Raw genomic sequence first — 22,801 nt, forward strand, 5'->3', positions numbered from 1 at the left:
GGCACAGGTACTCTGTAGAGGGTCATAAGGTCACAGGTTCAAGGGTGCTGGGCAAAGTTGGTGAGCTCCCATGCCAAAGGGCTGGGGGCGTATTTCAGCTTGCATGGCACTGGTAAAGTTCTACATTCAGTGACTAGCATCAGTTATGGGTGTGGCAAGACATGGTTAGCCATGTGAAATGTCATAAGGAATGCAGGTTGATATCCAGATGTATGGAATCCTGCCACTCCCCGGTCTGTTCATTTTTTTTCCACCAGCTTTCACTACTCCCAACTACTTGTTTCAGGAAGGGTTTGAGATTGCTGACTAAGTCACTGGCACTGCATAGGCCCTTTTCTGAGTCATGGTTTATACAGTAGTCTTTGTACAAGGCAGACTTTTAACCCAGGGGCTTCAGAATATGTAGCCTCATGTTTACAGTGGTTTGTAGACTCTTAGAATCTTTTTTTTCTTCCTCCTGGAGCTGGGGACTAGACCCAGGGGCTTCTTCCATACCAATCAGAACCTTGCAAGTAACTATTTAGTTCATATAGAAGTATCTTTTTCTCCTGGGTAACTGGGAGGTGAGGAAGTAGAGATTTTTGAATTTGGGATGGGGCAGGGAGAGGGGGGCAGGACTAGAGATTAAAACTAGGACCTCATAAATTCAAGGCAAGGGCTCTACCACTGAGCTGTGGCCATAACTTATAAAAACACTATTAAAAGCAATATATAGCAAACCAGTAGCCAACATTAAACTAAAGGGAGAGAAACTTGAAGTAGTCCCACTAAAATCAGGGACTAGACAAGGCTGCCCATTTTCTCCCTACCTATTCAATATAGTACTTGAAGTCCTAGCCTGAGCAATTAGACAACAAAAGGAGATCAAGGGGATACAAATTGGAAATGAAGAAGTCAAAATATCACTATTTGCAGATGATATGATAGTATATATAAGTGACCCTAAAAATTCCACCAGAGAACTCCTAAATCTGATAAACAGCTTCAGTGCAGTAGCTGTATATAAAATTAAACCAATGGCCTTTCTCTACACAAAGGATTAACACACTGAGAAAGAAATTAGGGAAACAACACCCTTCACCATAGTCACAAATAATATAAAATACCTTGGCGTGACTCTAACTAAGGAAGTGAAAGTTCTGTATGATAAGAATTTCCAAGTCTCTGAAGAAAGAAATTGAAGATTTCAGAAGATGGAAAGATCCCATGCTCATGGATTGGCAGAACTAATATAGTAAAAATGGTTATTTTGCTGAAAGCAATCTACAGATCAATGCAATCCCCATCAAAATTCCAACTCAATCTTCACTGAGTTAGAAAGGGAAATTTGCAAATTCATCTGGAATAACAAAAAAACCTAGGATAGCAAAAACTATTCTCAACAATAAAAGACCCTCTGGTGGAATCACCATGTCTGACCTAAAACTGTACTACAGAGCGACTGTGATAAAAACTGCATGGTACTGGTACAGTGACAGACAGGTAGATCAATGGAATAGAATTGAAGACCCAGAAATGAACCCACACACTTATGGTCACTTGATCTTTGACAAAGGAGCTAAAACCATCCAGGGGAAAAAAGACAGCATTTTCAACAAATGGTGCTGGCTCAGCTGTTGGTTATCATGTAGAAGAATGCAAATTGATCCATTCTTAACTCCTTGTAGAAAGCGCAAGTCTACGTGGATCAAGGAGCTCCACATAAAACCAGAGACACTAAAACTTATAGAGGAGAAAGTGGGGAAAACCCTCAAAGATGCGGGCACAGGGGAAAAATTCCTGAACAGAACAGCAAAGGCTTGTGCTGTAAGATCAAGAATTGACACATGGGACCTCATAAAATTAGTTTCTGTAAGGCAAAGGACACTGTCAACAAGACAAAAGGGCCACCAACAGATTGGGAAAGGATCTTTACCAATCCTAAATCAGATAGGCGACTAATATCCAATATATATAAAGAACTCAAGAAGCTGGACTCCAAAAAAATCAGAAAAATGGGGTACAGAGCTAAACAAAGAATTCTCAACTGAGGAATACCAAATGGCTGAGAAGCACCTGAAAAAATGTTCAACATCCTTAATCATCAGGGAAATGCAAATGAAAACAACCCTGAGATTCCACCTCATACCAGTCAGAATGGCTAAGAGCAAAATTCAGGTGACAACAGATGCTGGCAAGGATGTGGAGAAAGAAGAACAAATCCTCCATTGCTGGTAGGATTGCAAGCTGGTACAACCACTCTGGAAATCAGTCTGGCGGTTCCTCAGAAAATTGGACATAGTACTACCGGAAGATCCAGCAATACCTCTCCTGGGCATATATCCAGAAGATGTTCCAACTGGTAATAAGGACACATGCTCCACTATGTTCATAGCAGCCTTATTTATAATAGCCAGAAGCTGAAAAGACCCCAGATGTCCCTCAACAGAGGAATGGATACAGAAAATGTGGTACATTTATACAGTGGAGTACTACTCAGCTATTGAAAACAATAAATTTATGAAATTCTTAGGCAAATGGATGGTTCTGGAGGATATCATCCTGAGTGAGGTAATCCAATTACAAAAGAACTCACATGATATGTACTCACTGATAAGTGGATATTAGCCCAGAAATTTAGAATACCCAAGATTCAATTTGCAAAACACATGAAACTCAAGAAGAAGGAAGACCAAAGGGTCGATACTTCGTCCCTCCATAGAATGGGGAACAAAACACCCATGGAAGGAGTTATAGAGACAAAGTCTGGAGCTGAGATGGAAGGAAGGACCATCCAGAGACTGCCCCACTCAGGGATCCATCCCATAAACAGCCACCAAACCCAGACACTATTGCATATGCCAGCAAGATTTTGCTGACAGGATCCTAGATAGCTGTCTCTTGTGAGGCTATGCCAATGCCTGGCAAACACAGAAGTGGATGCTCACAGTCATCTATTGGATGGAACACAGGGCCCCCCAATTGAGGAGCTAGAGAAAGCACCCAAGGAGCTGAAGGGGTTTGCAACCCTATAGGTGGAACAACAATATGAACTAACCAGTACCCCATGAGCTTGTGTCTCTAGCTGCATATGTGTCAGAAGCTGGCCCAGTCGGCCATCACTGGAAGGAGAGGCCCATTGGACTTGCAAACTTTATATGCCCCAGTACAGGGGAATGCCAGGGCCAGGAAGCAGGAGTGGGTGGGTTGGAGAGCAGGGTGGGGGGGATTAATACAGACTTGAGATCATCTCTACTTCTTCTTGCAAAAACCATTCTTGAGGTAGGAGTTGACTGCTCTGTTTGATAACTGTAGTCCACCAAGTAAACAAATTAGACTGAACATGGAATATTTAGGACTAAATGCAGAGAGCCTGATGCATGTCGTTGGGGAATAGTAAGAAGCAAGCCTGGAATTCAGAGCACCATTTGTGTTTCTCAGTTCCAAAGTCATAATGAGACCCTCCATAGTACAGGTGATCTGTTTCTTCCTAGGGAGGATTGGGATTGGAGCAGTAGTGCTGCTGTAATACAGTGGGGCATTTGGTGGTGCTGGCTCCCCACTTCCAATCCATCCAGGGCAGAATATCCTGCCCCATTCTGAGTGTTCATAGGTACTTGCCATAGTGTGCAATTGACAATGTCTGCAGCACAGTGTGATCAACAGATATCTGCAATTTGTCCCTCTAACTTTGTGGAATTCTAGTAAAGTTGAAGACTTGTATATATGCAGTGTAATGAATTCCAGTTTAATGTTTTACATAGGTGTTTCTAAAGAAAAGGCTCTTGTTTCTTTTTTATAGACCATTGTGCTGATGAGTGACTTGGCTACTACTCTGGATGCACAGGGCCACTTTGATGATGCCTACATTTATATGCAGAGGGCGTCAGATCTGGCAAGAGAGATAAATCACCCTGAGCTGCACATGGTACTCAGCAATCTGGCTGCCATTTTGATACACAGAGGTAGGTTGCTGTGGAAACGGATTGCATTCTGAGAAAGTTTTCATCACTGGGCTTTGAAATGAAATGGTTTTGGGAGGAAAATGACAATGAAGAAACCCCAAAGTCAGTGGTTCTCAACCTATAGGTGAGGCCTTGGGGTCAAAGGACCCTTTCACAGGGCTGCCTGAGACCACTGGAAAACACAAATGTTTACATTGTGATTCATAACATTAGCAAAGTTGACAGTTATGAAGTAGCAATGAAAATAATTTTATGGCCGAGGGTCACCACAACTTGAACTATTTTAAAGGGTCACAACATTAGAAAGGTAGAAAACTACTGCTGTAAGTTAAAAGGCTGGCTAAATAAGGGTTAAAAAATGCATGTGTGTTAAAGTACTATTTTGCTTAATTCACTAAACTGTCATATTTCTGTATGACCATATGACGGCAGAGAACACTTTGCAGTGATAGGTCCTTGTCTCTGTAGTGTTTTACAGATGCTGAAGTGTTTTAACAGGTATAATTCCTCAGTGTTCTGAAGCCACAGTATGATAAAGCATCAAGTTTCCTGCTATTCCAAAATACTCAGGGCTTCTAAAGTTTCCATAAACCTGGGATCATAGATCTCTGTTGCATGGAACACCACTGTAATCCCACAGCACTAAGTACTTTTAAAGCTGACACCTACTTACTGTAAGCTCAGCTTCTCTTACCCAGCTGTCATGTATGCAGGATACCAGACAGCACTAGATGCCATTTTTGAAGCATCCAGCACATCATACAGTGTCCTCACTAGTGGTTCCTGGTGAAAACACATATTTTCTTCTCCCCTCTCTTTGGGTTATTTTAGAGCGATACACACAAGCAAAGGAGATCTACCAGGAAGCGCTGAAGCGAGCAGAGCTGAAAAGAGATGAGGTTTCTGTTCAGCACATCAGGGAAGAATTGGCTGAACTGTCAAGAAAAAGTAGACGTTTGACTTAATTTTGTTAAGCTATAGAAGTTCATTTTGTTGTAGAGAGGGTAACCTCTGATATCCCAAAGGAGTAACTGTTCCTTCGTTGTCTGGACCTCAATCAGTGTGTAAATCATTGTTGAAATTCAACGTTCGTCAACTCGGCTTCGGAGAAGGACAAGTTGCATACACTGCCACTTTTGTTTCTAAATTTATTTTACTTTGAGATGGGTATCTCTATGGGTAGGCTGGCCTGGAAATCACTATATGCTTGAAGTTGGCCTCCAACTTGGAGTACTACTCCTCCCTCGGCTTCGAAAGTGCCTGGCCCTACTTTTGTTTTTAAAGGTGAAACAGCTTTTACCCTGTACTGACTGTATATAAGGTACAGTCCATGCTCATCTGAGAAATTTACAGACTACAGTTGGCCAAGTTCCTCACCATATGGTCATTATACCTTCCATAAGATTTTGATTCATGCTTACTTTTCTGTATCCATTTCTGGCAAACAAGTTACTTGTATCATGACACAGGAGGATTTTAGTTAGCTCTCTTACACACTATTTTATTGATGCATTATGAGATTTAATGACTATGAAGGGGAATGATAATTCTAGTTGGCCATCATTGGCAGCACTTACTACTAAAGTGGAAGTGAGACATTTGGACTGTATATCTGTTTGTATGTATATAACTACTAAAAATGATGGTGGCAGAAGGAATGAAGCCCTCATCAGCACTGTCTGAACACAGGGCTTCCTTTATAACCACAGGCACAGAGTGGAGTAAAGTTATGCTTACAGCACCCATGTGCTCAGGGTAATGTGCAGCCTCTGATCTGGATCCTAGTTAGCTCTACTTTTTTATTTTGCAATCTCTGAAGTCTGAAACCAATTAGATTGTTTGTCTGATGACTTTATCACTGCCTCAGAGTATATAAATATATGATGCATGGATGGATGCTTTTACCTTTGCAGTCTGGCAAATGGCTTTTTGCCTAAGAGAAAACACATTTTTCTGGGTGCCACGAAGGAACCCTGGTGGTAGAGGTAGGCGGTGTGAGTACGATTGCCAGTGGACTTTGGTTCATGTGTTTGTTCTGGGAGAATCTCTATAATAAACTAGAGACTACGCAATTGTATGGATTCTAATAATCTTGGAATCATAGAAAAATAATGGCCAAGTTACTAGACAGACATACTAAGGTCCAAGTCCTCAGAGCTAAGAGCTACCGCAGAGTCTGTGTTGTGTGGGGAGAGCCCCACATTCTGTTTGAGTTCATTTACCATTCACTTCCTAACCACATGTGATCTTCCCGCTAACCATGAATAACCAGGTAAGAGTTCAGTTACCTTTGCTTTGAAAATGTTTTTTACTTTTTCACAATTCCAGAGTTACCCAAGTTAGCTGTTAGGCTTTTTAATGTTCCATGGTGACTGACCTCATGTCCTGTGGCTGGGGACACAGTCTGTGTATGTTCCCAGCAGCATTCGTTTGCACTATTATAAAAAAGGCAGTGAGACAAAGGGACTCATCTCCTTTTACTGATTACAACTTTAAACAATTTACATTTAATTTCATATTAAAGTTTTAAACTAGACCATGTTACTAGGGTTTTCAGGGCTTAAGTGTTTGTAAGACAATCACAGCATATGAAAATTTAAAGTGTAGTATAAAATTTCTCACTAAGTAGACTGGAAAATTGTCAGAATATTACCTCTGCTGGAAGACCTTGATTTAGTTGCATGTGCATGTGTTACAGATATAGTGCTGGCCCGCCTTGATTTGCAGCTGAGGTCGCAGACTCAGTACTTGCTGCTGCCCGCGTCGGTAAGCCGGCCTCCACCTCTCTAGGTAAACTGTGGGGTTCTGTTCTGTTCTGAAGTAAGAAACGATTCTGGACTTCATGTTGTGTTGTCGTGAACACAGATAGCACAAGCAGTCTGCAGGAGGAGCTACAAGAGTAGGTGACCAAGCTCGATTGACTGACACAGTAAGACAGGGCCAATCATCATCATCATCATTTTTTGGGCTAGTTGACAAAGTGACTTACTAATAAGATCTAGACTTATGTGACTATAACTTGGCAGGGGGACACTTTCAGCAGTAAATCTAATCAGAACACTTAGTCTTCATTATGTTTGTGACTATTGTAAAGGTAATGACTTTACAAGTGATAAGAATCCTGTTCTGGCTGGTCCAGAACTCATCTTGTAATCCAGACTAGCCTTGTACTCTTAGTGATCCGCCTGCCTCTGCCTCCTGAGTGCTGGGATTAAAGGTGTGTGCTATGATGCATAGCTAAAGTTTAAGATCTCAAATGTCTGTCTTTCTTACTTGCTGAGTTATATGGACAAATGCCTAGCCTGCACCTTCATCTATAAAAAAGTGATCAGAAACCTGTGGTGTAGATAGATGCTAAGAGGTGCTTGGGCAGTGGTTCTAGAGACTCAGACCTCCTGAAGCCCTCCCTCTCCCTTCTAGTTCTTAGTGGCATTACCCCCCCCCCCCACACACACACACACACACTACTAAGCATCTTTATGCAGTGGAAGGAAGCCATAGGAGAACAAATCTGAATCACAGCAAGCAATTCTTAATGAATAAAGGTGATCCTACAGTGCCATAATTAGTTTAAAATTCAGTCTTTAAATTACTTGCACCTTAAGAATCTGTTCCCTAGGAGCAGAGAATGGGCACTGATGCAGAGGACTGTGCTCAACGGTCAGTTCACGATGCAGCATAAAAACAAGCCTGGAAGACAGAAAGTTCTATACAGTGTTCTCTTTTTAACTCCGCCAATTCTGTATCTAAAGAAAAGCATGTATACTAATTGTTTGAAACCTGAGAAACGAAGACTCTTTACGTCACAAATGATGTACTGTAGCTATGGACAGGATAGTCAAAATTTATTTCAGAACAGAAAGAAGCTTTGTTGGGCTGCATCAAATGCAGAATACTTAGGGGGCGTGGTTAAATTACCAGTGTGCATAAACATTGAGGTATGCCTCAAAAAAGCCTTTAAACTTTAAAACTGAACTATAACATACCCATGCAGTAATTTTTTTCAGTGCTACCAATGAAAGCCAAGCCTGCACTGGAACTCACAATATGACAGTTGTGTTGCTCCTGTCTTCTGACCTCATACAGGCTTTATGACAGGGTATGTGTTAAAAACCTAAATATTTCCACAAGATTTAAACATCACTGGGAAAGCTGAATTTAGAGGAAACAAAAGTACAATGCCCATGACAGCCAGCACTGTGGAACTGGGCTGTGTGAGGTTTAGAGGCTGGGGTTAAAAAGATACACAAAGAATTTTAAAAATTCTCCCCAGTTGATTCGCTGATTTAAATTTAAGTACACCAGATACTACAGCAAGGGGATACACTGCAAAAAAGTCATCTATTTACAGAAGATTGATTTAAAGACATCATGGTTTTCTTTACAAACAGATGTAAGAACAAGAATTGTCCACTTTAAAAAAACTCTACACTTCAACCCGCCACTGTTATAATCCATTGAAGTGCCTGTATTAGAGGCAGTTTTTTTGTTTGTTTTTTCCCATTTGATTTTCCAAATGAATTTCCATCATTTCTTCCTCATCCATGGCCCTGGCTCTCCTGAGAAGTCTCTGGGCACAAATCATGGGAGGGCAGAATAATTTTCTTTTTTTTTTTTTAAATCTTCAATAAAAACCAAAGCCAGAGCGCTCTCCCACGCACAGCTCAGTCGTCACTATCAGACAGTGTCTCATACTGCGCTGAGAGGAGCGGGGCAGGCTCCCTCTCCCAGATGCGGTTCTGTTGATGTGGAGCTGCTTGGGTGATGGCAGATGGGGCGCATGCGATCTGTGTAGGTGGTGTACTGCTGAGCATCCGTATGGTCAGAGGGTTGTAAGGGAACTGAGTAGAACCTGACAAAAGAAAAATGAGGTTTTCACTGTCGTTAGCATTCAATGCAGTCTTTACAGGATGGAACAAGACAGGATGCTGCTTTAGTAAAACGGTCTGCTGATGCCTTGGGTAGGGGTGATAAGTCTGTGATGTCATAGCACATGTCTCCTTGGAGAATTCAAGTAGGGAACTACTGAACATTAAGCTGTAATCAGAGAAGCTTAGCCATGCTAGTGACTTTCCAGTGGAAATCATAAATACAGCTCTTAGAATGTGGCAAATACCCAGAACTTTTAGCCAGGCTGTGTGACCCTTACACAGTCTCACGTGGCCAACTTATATATGAGATTTAAATGGGGCACAACAGTACTACTTCCCTATCAGCTTAAGACCATAAAAAATATATTTTATCAAAGAATTCCTTCCTTTCCTAAAATAAAGTAATGGAACCGTGTGGTAAGAGAATGGCGAGGTGGAGCAGGTATGGGCAGGAAATGAGAACCAAGTCCACTGACATACTTCTGTGTGAAGTTGCAGCACATCATGTTGTATGCTAATGTACATGCTAGTGGAGTTTGCATTTGTAAGAAGTACAGATACGTAATTCTTTCTACACAGGGCATTAGAGGTTTAAAAGGCAAAAGCCTTAAAGTGTACAGATATGATAATTATGAAATTGTTAGACACAGCAGGAGGGCTCAGCTCAGACTTGAGGGTGGGAATGGGACATGTGCATTAATCCATATGAAAGAAAAGCATACATTTCTTGAAACTCTTACGCAACAACTTTCTTTGAAAAAGAGGCTAGTTTTTAAAATATTTAATTCTTGTTTGACTGTGTTGTATATTCTGTATGGACATGCTTATGCCGTGACACGGGTGAAAGTTGCAGAACAACATTTGGGAATTCATTCTCCTCTGCTACCTGTATGTGGCAGGCTGAGCTCAGGCTACCAGGCCTGCAATCACTTTATACTGAAGTCATTTCAGTATCTCATTGGCCCTACAATTATATTTTTATATAATTGTATTAATAATGGTTTCCCCCCACACACTCTTGTTAAAACATTACACTGCGCAGTCACGATTCTGATTTCTTAGTAAGAGCAAAAGGTCAGTCAGCACAGTGTATGGGACCAGACTTAACTCGCACATCCTGGTTACCACCATATAGTGCAGACACAGGGATGGATGGGCCATGTAAATATAAAATCCTTTTTTCCAACAACTAGACCCAAGTAATTACATAGAAAAAACATCATTCTTGCCCAAACTGTACTCACTCACTGAGAGGTGAATTAAGAAAGCACTGAGACAAAGTGACTCTCATTTTATCAGTTAAGTGGGGCCCTCACCTGTTGAAGAGGGCCGATCTTCCCATGCCCATCCTGGTGTCTGCCTGTGGTAATCACCTTCTGAATGCACAGAGGAGACAGAAGAAGGCCTTTCAGTTCCTAAATAGCTTTGCCCAGGAATAGGAGATTTAGACTTCCTGCTGTTTGATTTGTTGATCAGCTTTGGTTTGCATACTCCTAAAAGTGAAATTCAAATTAAACTATTGATTACTGATAAATTATCAGTGGCAACATAAGTTCTCAGTGACAAAACCAAACCCTACCAAAATGTTGACTACTAACGCTAAGTGAAGACTCCAGATCAGGGCACATCATCAACCTATAAAGGTGGCAAAGGCTGCTGGCCTTAAGACTGTAGGTAATGTTAATAAATATCTGCTTCCCTCTATCTATCTCCACCAACAGCCCAGTTTAACAGAACCAAGTGGAGAGAAAAAAGACAGGCTGCAGCAGCCATGCCTCCTACCCCAGGACCTCACAGAAACTCTGTAAGTCTCACTGTCTCTCTCTATTCTCCCACCACAGAGTTCACAGCACTGAGACACGTGTGACTGGGTTCTATAACAAACTATCACAGACTTAAAGAACCCATATCACTTAGCATGTATTTTTCATCAGCTCCAACAGTTGCATCTTACCCCAGTTATATCACTTTAACTCCCTAATAGTTGCCAACTGATTTTAAAGCACAGAAATATACAAGCAATAAAAATTAGACCAGAAACAAAACTTCAATGTATAAGTTACAGGAGGAGGGAGGCAAACACTAAACGGTCATTGCTTTTTACCCTTTTCTTAACAGGAAACAAACACAGAAAAACTTAAAAGATAACTGCTTAAAAGATAAAAGGATTATATATAAATAGTGAAAGCATGGTGTTCGCAAGGTTCTTTGTAGGTTTGATTTATGGACTGTAAATGATGTCATACACTCTGTGGCCCCTCCCTATAGTTATGTTGAGGAATTGCTATCCATCCAATAGCTTTCTGGGTTCTGGGATCTCAAGGATAGTAGGTTGAAACAATTTTCTATTTGAATTATCTTTCCCTGAGATGTATGGGGTAGGAGTACAAGTATCAGTTCCTTCCTTCTTCTGTCCAAGCCCAGGTTCGCTGCTGGCCCATGCCTTTGCCACTATGGCCTTTTGCTCCCTTTCTGTGATCTCCTGTGTGGCTCGTAGCTGCACTGAGATTTGTCTATTTTTATGAGAATAGTAAATGACATAGTAAAAAACTGGGGCTCGGGGCTGGTGAGATGGCTCAGTGGGTAAGAGCACCCGACTGCTCTTCCAAAGGTCAGGAGTTCAAATCCCAGCAACCACATGGTGGCTCACAACCATCTGTAACGAGATCTGACTCCCTCTTCTGGAGTGTCTGAGGACAGCTACAGTGTACTTACAATAAATAAATAAATAAATAAATAAATCTTAAAAAAAAAAAAAAAACTGGGGCTGGAGAGATGATGCAGTAGCTAATAAGAGCCCAGGTCCCCAGGTTAAATTCCCAGCACCCACTTGGGAGTTGACACCCTTCTGTAACTCTAGTTCAGGTGGATCCAACACCTTTTTCTAGCACGTGAGTTCTCTGTGATCCATCAGGATGGAAAGTACCAGAGCACCAAAAACCTTACCTGCATGAGGTGATGGCTCCCCTTCATCTCTCCGTGCCTCGCTGCTCGTCACCACTGAGGTGCTGGCACTACCAGGCATAATGCCCACAGGATGGGACATGACAACACCATGATCTTCAACTTTATCATCAAAACTTCCCATGAGAGCCTTTCTGATGATGTCTTCTAGACCAAGGTTACTGGCGGGATCAGCAAAAGAATGGCTTCTTGAGCTCACTGCACCTGAGGAGACAAAGCAGTGTACTTCTTGGTTCTGAGGCAGATCGAGGCACAGGGAAATGAACAGCTAGTGAATTCACAGCACTCAAAAACGTCACAGAAATGTTGTACTCATTGGTGTCATCCCTACTATTGCTTTGTTTTACTCACTTCTCATCGAATAGTTAAGAATCTTACCTGATGTGGTAACTGCTGGCAGATTGAAGATCTCTGTTCCTGGCTGAGCAGCTGCTGTATTCAAACACATTAGGTTAATTGAGAAGAGATAATCATGATACGAAGTCTCTAGAAATTCTAGAATAAAAGTTAACCTTTTAATTTTCTACATATATTTCATTTTTAATTTTCTACATATATTTCATTTATTATGTGGAGATGAAATAAAAATCTCTCTCTTGGGGTAGGGAAGGTATTAGGAAATAAAGTCAGGTCAGGTTGAAAATTCAAACACAAATAAGATAATTCAGAACAGTAAGAAATGTTGCATTGCTAAAGGGGGAAAGCACACACACATATAGAAGCACACACACATATAGAAGAGGAGAAAGTTCTTTGCAGAACAGGAATCCAAGCTTCCTAGTGATGAAAGCCTGGGCTGAGGAGCCATCGCAGTGGACAGTGTGGCGCAACGGTGCTCCCAGGGCTCAGTGGAAGCTCTGCCCTTAGGGACTCCCTGAAGAAGGAGATTCTGCCTTGATTCATCACCTAGTCCTGGTAACAGTACAACTTATCATTTGCAACTTGAATAAATATAGATGAAATGAAAACCAACTTTAAAAGCACTTGTACCATAAGGGAAGGGACCTAGTGACCTAAGTTATTTCTGTCACTTATTTGCTACTGAGGACATTAAGAGGCAAAAATTAATTTTTTGGAAGTATGTAGATCTGTAACAAATGATACCTGAGCACTATATACTATGGGAGGTAGACTTCTGTCAAAGGGTGAGAGCCATTTATGAAGAACACAAGCCTAGAAATTAGCATTAGTAATTGGAGCAGTTTGAAACTGACAAGAGGAAGAGGGGAGAGTATTTTAACAGAAACTACAGGCAGCACAGTGGGTGAAGTCAGCCTGAACTAACACAAAGTTGATAGGACTTACATAGTGGTGCACCATTACTAACAGAGCCACAAGAGACTAAAGAGTAACCCAGTGAGAATAGGTGTGGTGGTATTTGTTAGCCCAGCACTTGGGAGGCAGAGGCAGTAGGGTCTCTGTGCCAAAATTACTAGAAACTCTTTATCAAAAAGCCACACACATATACAAAATTCAGATGAATATAATTTTATTTAACTCAAAAATAGTCACAATTACCACACTGTCCCCCCCCCCCCAGTTTAAATATGCTGTTTTCATATATAGATCAGAATGGCCTGGTAACAGTAAACATGCCATTTTCTTTGAAAAAAAAATATGTACAGGGTCTGTGCAGCCCCAGCTGTCCTGGTACTCTGTAGACCAGGCTGGTCTTGAACTGCTGTTTTCTACATTCATGGGGCCTTATAATTTAAGTGCTTAATAAGCCCTCAGATAATCAAATCATACTGCAGCTTGATGCCTCCTTGTGTGTTGTTTTTTTTTTTTAAATGATTTACTTATTTTATATATGAGTATTCTTATCTGCATGCCAGAAGAGGGTATCAGAACTCGTTATGGTTGTAAGCCACCATGTAGTTGCTGGGACTTGAACTCAGGACCTCTTGAAGAACAGCCAGTGCTCTTAACCGCTGAGCCATCTCTCCAGCCCCAATGCCTCCTTTGAAATGTGACGATTTGTTTATAAATGATAGGAAAGAAAAGCACCTGAGAGCGGACCTAACAGAGGAGACCAAGAAAGGAGTGGATTGACGTCAATTATGAAAGAGCAGGAACTTTGTGTGGCAAATAGAGTTCAGTTTTATTAAAGACCCAGTAATAAACTCTATGAACAAAAAAAAAAAAGAGAGAGCTAGATTTCAGATATAAATTCAAGGGTTTTCAGTATGAGATTCAGTTTTAAATGCTCCAAAATTAGTGTGTAAGGGAAGAGGTGCTGAGAGCCCTGGAGAAAACAACCAAGGGCCAGGCTAAAGAAGAACTAACTGCAAATGGGAGGTGGCACACTCAAAACTGTGAAGGCATCAGAAAAGTGAGTGGTTTGGGGGCTTTTGGTTTTTCAGTTCTATTTCCCAGTTCTTGAGACTAGAGAGATGGCTCAATGATTAACAGCACTTGCTGTTAATTCTCTTGCAGAGAATCTGGGTTTGATTCCCAGCATCCATAAGACAGTTTATAGCCAGCTGTAACTCCAGTAACAGGGACACAATGCTCTCTTCTGGTCATTGTAATATATAAACATACAGGCAAAGGCATTCATACACATAAAATGAAAATAACCCCAGACTCTTTAACACAGTTTGTTATTTTGGCCTTAAAATGTCAGCACACTTTATCTCCTCTTAGGTAACTGCTTTCGTAGAGACCACTCATCAACACAGGACTTAGATTAGCAAATGCCCGCCAAATCACCAGAGCTGCTATTGAGGACAGTGTAAATACACTATCACAGGAAAAGCTATCAGGTCATCTTTACTAACGCACAGCATTCTCTGGTAAGAATTTGACACCCACTAGTCAGAAAAGACAACAACAGGGTGAAATGTTCCCCAACAACCTGCTGTCCTTCAGCCTTGGGTCTCTATGCTTGGAAAGGTCATCTCTGAGATAAGAGTGTGCACAGAGAGCACCAGGGGTTTTTGTTGGTGATTGTTTAAGAGTGTAAGCAGAAGAACCTTTAAGACTGGAGATGAAAGGCCTGGCATGGCAGTGTTTTAGTGATGGACTGGGTGTTAGGCTGACAGTCCTGGTCAACATTCTGTAATTTGTTGCCACTTCAAGAGAATCTAGTGCGTTCCTATCTTGAAACCCCTTCCACTAATGGAGATTATTGCTCACTTTTCCATAGTAGATCTATATTTGATGTACTAAAATGATGAAAAGGAAAGCAAGGTATATCTAATAACTAGACAGGGTAAGTTCACAAGTGGTGGTGGACTCATCCTTTTTCTCTTTACCATTCAGTAGAGACTCAAATTCAATGAAGACTAATCACAAGTAGTAGAGGTATAATTATACATCTGCCTCAGTTCAGTTTCAGAGCCCAGAGTTTCTTTTGACAGGGTCAGGAGACTAGCAAATCATAGATCGGAGACGGGGCTCTCTATATTCCCTATCATTGGTAAATTAATAAAGCTGGCTGGTAGCAGAACACATGCAAATGATAGTACAGCAGCGATCTGATCAGAGCAAGGACATCAGCCCAAAGGAAAGCAAGAGTCTGCCATCCAGCATTATGAATGCATTGCCAACAACGTTGGAGACCACATATAGAACAGCTAGGGTACACTGGTGGAAGCAAGAGACTCAGGTTGCAATGTTGGGTTTGAGTTCCATTCCTATTACTACTTGTGTGGCCTTTATCAGTTATTAAATCTCTCTGACTCAATTTCCTTCCTCACTTATAAAATGAAGCTAATTACATGTAGTGTTGTGCACAATAATAGCTATTTAATCTTTTTCAAGAATTACTATTTATTTTTTTAAAGACAGATAAGTTTATCATAGTTGCATCTATATGCTACATAATTGCACTGAGACCCTTGAGATCCCATCATGTTCTGGCAGGTTAAAAAGCAGCTAAGACGAAGCAAGTATAAATTGGCCTGTCCGATGGATTACTAGTAATCCACAAAACAGCAAGGAAGAGGTAGTGTCACATCTGTTCTTAGGTATAATGTCATGTAGCTTAGCTATTCAGGTTACTAAGAAGAATAGGAAGATAGCCTTAAGAATGATACATTTAGGACAGATAATACCATTAATTTGAATGACTCAGGAGATTCCCAAAAGATAAGCTACATAAAGTGAGATAATTTAACAAGAACATGTGAAGAATAATTGATCAAACAGGACTTAGAGATAAGACTCAGGAAGAACATGCTTTTCAAATATTTGAAGATAAAAAAAGTAGGCCAAACAGGCTTTAAAACAAGATAGAAATCAACAAAATACTATATAAAATTAATTTTGTCTCAGCTCTCCATGAAGATGAATGGCTTTAGAAAATACCCAAGTTCTTGCTTCCTAAGAAGGAACTATTTGTGAATTTGCATAGAATCAAAATGTTCTATAAAACCCATCAAACTCAAATATTATAAAAAAGGCAACATTAGAGATAGCATTGTTAATGCATGTTTTATTTGGAGTTCATGGAAAAAAAATCCTACTTACCCATATCAGAGTCACCTCCACCAGAAGAGTTCAACTTACGAAAAATTTCCTGTTTCTTTGATTTAACCATGGGTGATGTGCTTTCAAGCTTGGTGAAGAATGAAGGCAAGTAGCTTATACTTCCTGGTGATCGAGAATCACTCCTGTCAGGAATAGAATTCAATCTATTATAACCATGTACCCTAGGAACACTCCTTTAAATAACAGGTACAAAATACTCAGAAAACTACTGCCTTCCATTCTGTGTTGGTTACAAACCGTACAAAGCATATGTGACCATGAACTCATAAAGATGATCCACAGGACTGCCTGCCTGCCTGCCTGTCTGTCTGTCTATCTATCTAATGATTTTTAGCTCTGAGAAGTGAAATGGTAAAATTGGGATTAAAAGGAAGATGATATACAGTTCTCTCTATCTGGTTGGTTTTTTGAGACAAGAGTCTCATTATGTACTCTTGACTGTCTCACTTTGTAGACAAGAAAGGTCTTGAACTCAGATCTGCCTGCCTCTGTCTCCTCAGTGCTGGGATTAAAGGTGTGTGCCACCCACCATGCTTGACTAATCTACAGCACAAATTCATATAAGATAAAATGGCAAAGTAATAATTGGAAAACTTATCAACGTTGTTGTTTTGTTGTTTTCTTGCGCTTCACAGCTCAAACTATGGTTATTTAAGCTAGGAACTAACTTACTAGCAGCACTGTCTTTTAAGTACCCTAGTTGTGACTAATGACACACTTGTCTATAAAATAGCAAAAGCCAATCACTGGTTGGATCCTAGCAAAATAGCTGCAGTATCTACATAAAATGGCCTAACTATAAGACAAACAACAGAAGAACTGAGTCTTAATACAAAGAATCTCGTATTTCATTGGTAGCTTCTATATTCAAAGTTCAGCAAGCTGCTTTGACAGAGATGGTAACAGAACACACCACTGACAACCCCATCAAGTCATATGTGCTCATTTACCACTGAAACACAACAACATTATCTGTGAACAAAGACAAAGAGAGAAAAAAATGGTTCCCATGCATAAAAATCCAATTTGGGAAAACATATGAATGTATAATTATTTTCTTCCTCATTTCATTGAAGGTAATAACATGTATTATATACAATAAATACTCAGAAATTCACCAGCAGAGTCAGACCTGGCTTAAAACTGGACTTTCCTCTCTGTACAAGGTTTGGCCACCATCAAATCCTGTCTCTAGTGTATTAAATACCAAGAAAACTGTTCTTTTGAAGAAAATGAACTGAGAGAAAAGACAACAGAGAATATAACGTAAGGGAGAGACAGCAGGAAATGAAGCTTTGTAAGCCTGGCCCTGAAGGAATGCAAATGCCACGCTAGCAACTGTGTTCTGCACATTGTGTCTCAGCTAACTCTGGGGACAAATGAGGACTGCTCTGTAATTCAGGTCAACGTGGTAAAAAGAAAATATACAAGGAAGGCACTGTGCTCTGTGTGCAGGGGAAAAAGTACTCCTAGTCTTCCCCGAGTCTTATCCTTTATAAGAGCCAAAAAGAGAAGAGAGGCAGTGATTTAGGCAAAGCCTCAGGCACAGTCTGCACCTAAAAGGAGTTGGGGCAAAGACATGTGTGCATCCTGCTTACCTTTGCTCAGCAGGGTCCACTCCCCTCTGTGACAAGAGCAACATGCTGTCCTGCTTCTCATGCACAGCAGGGCCTTGGGGTGGGGAGATGGGCTCATAGGGCTCTGATGGGATATGACTCCTCTCTGGAGATTTTCCAGGCCTGCTGGGGTAGAAAATGCAACATTTTAGGTTGTACTCGGTCTGAGGCCACCTCTGACTTAACATCTGCATTTAACTTATAATCTTATAAATGATGGTATTTCCTACCCCAATCAATTCTACCATTCTTAAAATAGTAGTAGTTGTGAACCTTCAATCACCTATCCATCAACACCCACATGCATGAGAAAAGGCCTAATTTATCTTCAGGTCTTGTCCTTTTTGGCATAACCTTTAGTTTACGTACACTCCAACCATACATATGTATTTTTTAAATGTAAAAATAAGCACACATATCTTCCTACCTCTTTTCCCCAATTATCAGCCATTTTCATATGGCTCATGATGCACATTCTATTCTAAAACTACAGGGCTCCCTGAGTATGGATTAGTGGTAGGCCATTTGCCTAGCCTCATTATGTAAATATTTTAGATGATAAATAAAATAATTTCACTAAGAGCAATGAAAAAAATTAACCATCATCTTTCAGATTCATGGATGTAGGGTTTAAGTAGAGAAGCCAACTGGAATCCTTCTTCATAAATGTCATCAATTGTTCCAAATCTGTAACATAATAGTTGTCTGTTTATGTATTATGTATCTAATTATGTATCTATCTGTTTATGGTGTGGGTGTCTTATTGTTTTTCAGGCTAGTCTAAAAGGAACTCCTGGGTTCTGCATGTCTTCCTTCCTCAGCCTCTGAAGGATTAGAGCCAGCCTTCTGTTCATGATGACTTCACTTTTCTTTTTTAAAAGAGAAAAAAATACACTGAGTGTGGTGGTACACACCTTTAATCCCAGCTCCCAGAAGCAAAGACAGGCGGGTCTCTTCTAGTTAGAGGCCAGCCTGGTCTACATAGCAAGTTCTAGAACAGTAAGAGCTATACACAAAGACACAAAGGACAACCCCTACCTCAACCCCCAAAAAGAGAATAAGCACGCTTTTATCATGCCTTTAAGATCATTAAGCCTTTTTAAATGGTTATGTCTAGTATTTGCTTCAGAACACTCCAGTAAGGCATGGAGATGGGTGGGGGAATGGGATAGGGAAGTGAGAATAAAACGAAAAAGAGGAGCCAGGCATGGTGGCGCACGCCTTTAATCCCAGCACTCGGGAGGCAGAGGCAGGTGGATTTCTGAGTTTGAAACCAGCCTGGTCTACTGAGTGAGTTCCAGGACAGAGAAACCCTGTCTCGAAAAACCAAAAAAAAAAAAAAAAAAAAAAAAAAAGAAAGAAGAAGAAAAGAGCTGGCCACCGGCTGCACTGAAGTATATGCATGTGGTTTTGTATTGTGTTTTGTTTGATTCGGGATGTCTGCATAGCCCTGGCTGGCCTGGAACTCACAGAAATCTGTCTGCCTGCCTCCACATGTTGGGATAAAAGGCGTGAGTCACCATATCTGGTGATTTTCTACTCTTAAAACCAGCCAACTTGTTTTTTGAAACAGGGTCAGTTATCTGCCTGTCTCTGTCCAGAGTGCCATCTGTACCTGGCTCATTTAGAGCGACAGTCATCTCTTTGTACCTAAGCATTGATTTCCACTTGTCTCATTTATCCATCCTCTGTATATATTCAGAGTATTTGCTACAATCTTTGTTTTATTGATAGTCATGTTCCTGTTCTTAGCATGTTATGAATTTCCTATTTAAATATAATCTGATGCTGATGTTTAGTGTGCTACTCTGAACTGAAACTGCTGATTCCTTTTTGATAGGATGTAGAACATTGTTAACAAATATTACGTATGGTCAAGCCCTGGGGCCTTGTCCATATGAGGCAAGTGTGCCAAAACTGAACTACGCTCACAGCCTGTTTTCCCATTATTGCTATTGAGTTTTTTGAAATGGTCTCATTATTTAGCCTCGACTAGCCCCCACGCCCTTGCCTTCAGAGTAGCTAGAAATATACGCATGTACCTGCCCTGCCTGAGAAAGAATTTTCAAAGACTACTCAAACTTGTGCAAAGACTACCCAGCTACTTTTGAATATATATTTATCCACATATACAGTGCTAAGTACCCAGACAGTAGACATCCTGAAAAGAACGGACAGGAGAAAAGTACCCCTGGGTCCCCTTTCCAGAGAATAAGGGCAAATGACATTTGATATGAGAAATGAATCTCCTAACTTATAGACATATTTAAACTATCTTGTTGCTGCAAAATTTGTTTGGTACAAAACAAAACTATACCTTCCCCGGGATTTATCCACAAGATTTTCTGGAGAGACTCTAGGACCTGGTCTGGGATGCAAGACAGTCTGAGACTGTGATTCTGGGCTGTAGCGGCTTGAGGTTTTAGTTCTTACAGGTGTGGATGACAAAGCAGATGGTGAAGTTTGGAATGTAGAAGTAGAAGGCTGCGAGGGAACTTGATTTCTAGCAAAATCTTGTGTGATAATTTGCTGTAAATGAGAAGCGGAGGAAGTCATAAAGCTGTTAAATACCCGCCAAGAGAGCTCCCTGTGAACTCAGCTTCTTGTTCTGCATTCTCTGTGTGTTTCATTCTGAGTACAAAACAGCCTTAGACTCAGCAGTAGTCCTGCCTCAAAGTCCCGACTGATGGGATATGTGCCCCCATGCCAGCTTAACCTAAATATCTTTGCTAGGATTTTCTTGTGTTTTTAAAAACAAACAAAAAAAAAAAAACCAAAAAAAAAAAAACCAAAAAACTGCTTTCTGCATAATAATAATAATAGCAACAACAACAGAAGTAGAGAAGACTTACACAGATGTGGTCAGCAAGTGTGATCAGTCGATGGGTCCTGGGCACCTGTCCCATTCCCTCTGACTGGGAAGATGGGGGCAGTGGTGGCTGTTGCTGTGGAGATGGTGATTCCTGCTGGGACCGATAATGATGCAGTGGACCTTCATACTGTCGAGTGGACTCATCTAATAGACGGTAGGTAGATACATTATCCTAAGGATGCTACTGGCCCACACTCAGTATAACTCAGAAAAACGTAAGATATGCACCAATACACATAATTTATGTATTTATATCTAGAAACAAAAAAAACCCACTGATTTATTCTACTAGTTTTCATGCTTCTGAGTGTAGAAGTGAGCAGAATTTTCAGCCATTTTCCTACATGTGTATATGCACACATGTTTGTTAGAGTGAGTGTGCACATGCAGGCAAAGGCTGCTTGCTGTCAGTCTCTTTCCTCTATTGCTGTCTGCCTTTCTATTTTTGAGACAAGGTCTCTTGGTGAACCTGAAGCTCATGGATTGGCTAGCTAGTGAGTGGAAGGGATCTACCATTCACACTCCCTGCACCTCTTGCTCCAGTGCTGGGGCTACAGGGCTGGATTCTTGGTATCCAAATTCAGGTCCTCATGCTTGTGTACCAGTTACTTTAGATCTATTTTCAATAAACTATGCACAAAAGAGTAACAATAGTTTAATAGTGTATTTTGTTAGTACAGCTTTAAGTGTTTCTAGAGTAGATTACTCTGCAACAAGTTAATCTTACCATGGCCTAGACAGGAAACTAGAAGCAAATGTTAATGCAAATAAGAAACACAGAAGTGGCAAAACAGACATACTTTCTGCTTGATTTGCCTTAACCATGTCTGGCTGATAGGCCTGTGGCTTTTCCTGGGGTGGTGCAGGTGAGCTGGCGGGACTTATCACCTCAATGGCATCACTAGCCGTTTCATACCTGTGAGAAGACACTTTAAGAAAAGAACCTCATTTTAAAATAAATCCATGGAAAGTTTCAAAGTCCAAGTTATTCAAAGCTATTTGCATATTTTAGGGTTTTTTGATTCTGCTAAAGAGAAGTCCAGTAGCATTCCATACTAGCAATAAAATCAAACTCAATCCGACTCAATAGACTGTTAAAGCTGCCCTTGTGCAAAGCTTGCAGGGTTTTACAGCATGAGATGAAACAGAATTAAAAACATATTTGTAATAAGCCCATGGGAGCCCGAAATAAACCCTGGGCTAACATCATCAGAGGAGATTAGTAAGTAAGTAAGGGGTAGATCTCAACAGTTGATTCCAATATTCCCATTTCTGTGGAACAATCTGATCTTAGCAAAACAGACCACAGAGCTGGTTCACTGCCAAGACTGTTACTGCTTATAAAGCACTAGAGTGAGAGAGCGCCCTGTCCGTCTTCGAGCCATCACAGTTGTGGTGTTGACCAGCTAGGAGCCAATTCAAAACGGGATGTTGAGAAAGACAAGATTTTTGTTCAGATGTGTGCCCAGTGCCACACTGTGGGAAGGGCAGCAAGCATAATACTAGATTGAATCTCTATGGTGTATTTGGGCAGAAGATAGGTCAAGCTGCAAGACTGACTTACAAAGATGCCAACAAGAAGAAAGGCATCACCTGGAGAGAGGACACCCTGACGGAGTGTTTGGAGAACCCTAAAAAGGGACACCCCTGGAACAAACATTATCTTCGCTGAAGTTAAGAGGGTGGTAGAGGGCAGACCTAAGAGCTAATCCTTCAAAAGTTATCAGTCACTAATTCTGCCACCTTATTACAAAACAAATGTTTCATGGCTTTCAATGTGTGTCATAATTTAATTTGTAAAAACCGAAATTAACATCATGTGTGGCTAACAATGTTTTTGTTGGACAGTCCTGATTTTAGTAAAACTGATGTGTGGCAAAAAAATAAAAATAATGATTTTTCTCAAATAACTAAAGTATTACATTGTGAAAGTGAACAGGAGTGGTGGGAAATATGTGAAGAAAATAACTTCAAAGAGAGGGGAGATATCAACCAATTCTGGAGGGTGCTCACACAGATCCCTCTAAGATACACACAACT

General features: G+C 40.7%; 2 protein-coding genes across 61 annotated transcripts in view; one reads left to right on the forward strand and one right to left on the reverse strand.

Annotated features, from left to right (window-relative positions):
* Positions 1-22,645, forward strand: part of Ttc19 (tetratricopeptide repeat domain 19) — a 50,451-nt gene extending 27,806 nt beyond the window's left edge. For 3 of the 9 annotated variants that reach the window (XR_001780062.2, XR_001780063.2, XR_388537.4), the window contains 2 exons: positions 3,782-3,944; positions 4,776-6,016. Coding sequence is in view for 3 of the 9 variants with exons in the window: in NM_029704.2 (NP_083980.2) it covers positions 3,782-3,944; positions 4,776-4,909 (297 nt within the window). In the remaining 6 variants the exon portion in view is untranslated. Of the gene's footprint in view, positions 1-3,781; positions 3,945-4,775 lie in introns of all 9 variants that reach the window. The other 6 variants (XR_003949514.1, XR_003949515.1, XR_001780061.2 and 3 more) reach the window with 5 other exon arrangements.
* Ncor1 (nuclear receptor co-repressor 1) overlaps positions 6,429-22,801 on the reverse strand; it is a 141,752-nt gene continuing 125,379 nt past the window's right edge. For 23 of the 52 annotated variants that reach the window (XM_006532623.4, XM_006532619.4, XM_017314362.2 and 20 more), the window contains 9 exons: positions 21,562-21,690; positions 20,742-20,905; positions 20,207-20,418; positions 17,872-18,015; positions 16,253-16,395; positions 12,158-12,211; positions 11,762-11,983; positions 10,132-10,308; positions 7,769-8,796 (listed from right to left, as the gene is read on the reverse strand). In XM_006532623.4, coding sequence (XP_006532686.1) covers positions 8,609-8,796; positions 10,132-10,308; positions 11,762-11,983; positions 12,158-12,211; positions 16,253-16,395; positions 17,872-18,015; positions 20,207-20,418; positions 20,742-20,905; positions 21,562-21,690 — 1,433 coding nt within the window. In that variant the 3' untranslated portion in view covers positions 7,769-8,608. Of the gene's footprint in view, positions 8,797-10,131; positions 10,309-11,761; positions 11,984-12,157; positions 12,212-16,252; positions 16,396-17,871; positions 18,016-20,206; positions 20,419-20,741; positions 20,906-21,561; positions 21,691-22,801 lie in introns of all 52 variants that reach the window. The other 29 variants (XM_017314375.2, XM_006532621.4, XM_030245717.1 and 26 more) reach the window with 11 other exon arrangements.

The sequence above is a fragment of the Mus musculus genome, chromosome 11 (assembly GCF_000001635.26).
Source record: "Mus musculus strain C57BL/6J chromosome 11, GRCm38.p6 C57BL/6J".
Taxonomy (NCBI): Eukaryota; Metazoa; Chordata; class Mammalia; order Rodentia; family Muridae; genus Mus; species Mus musculus.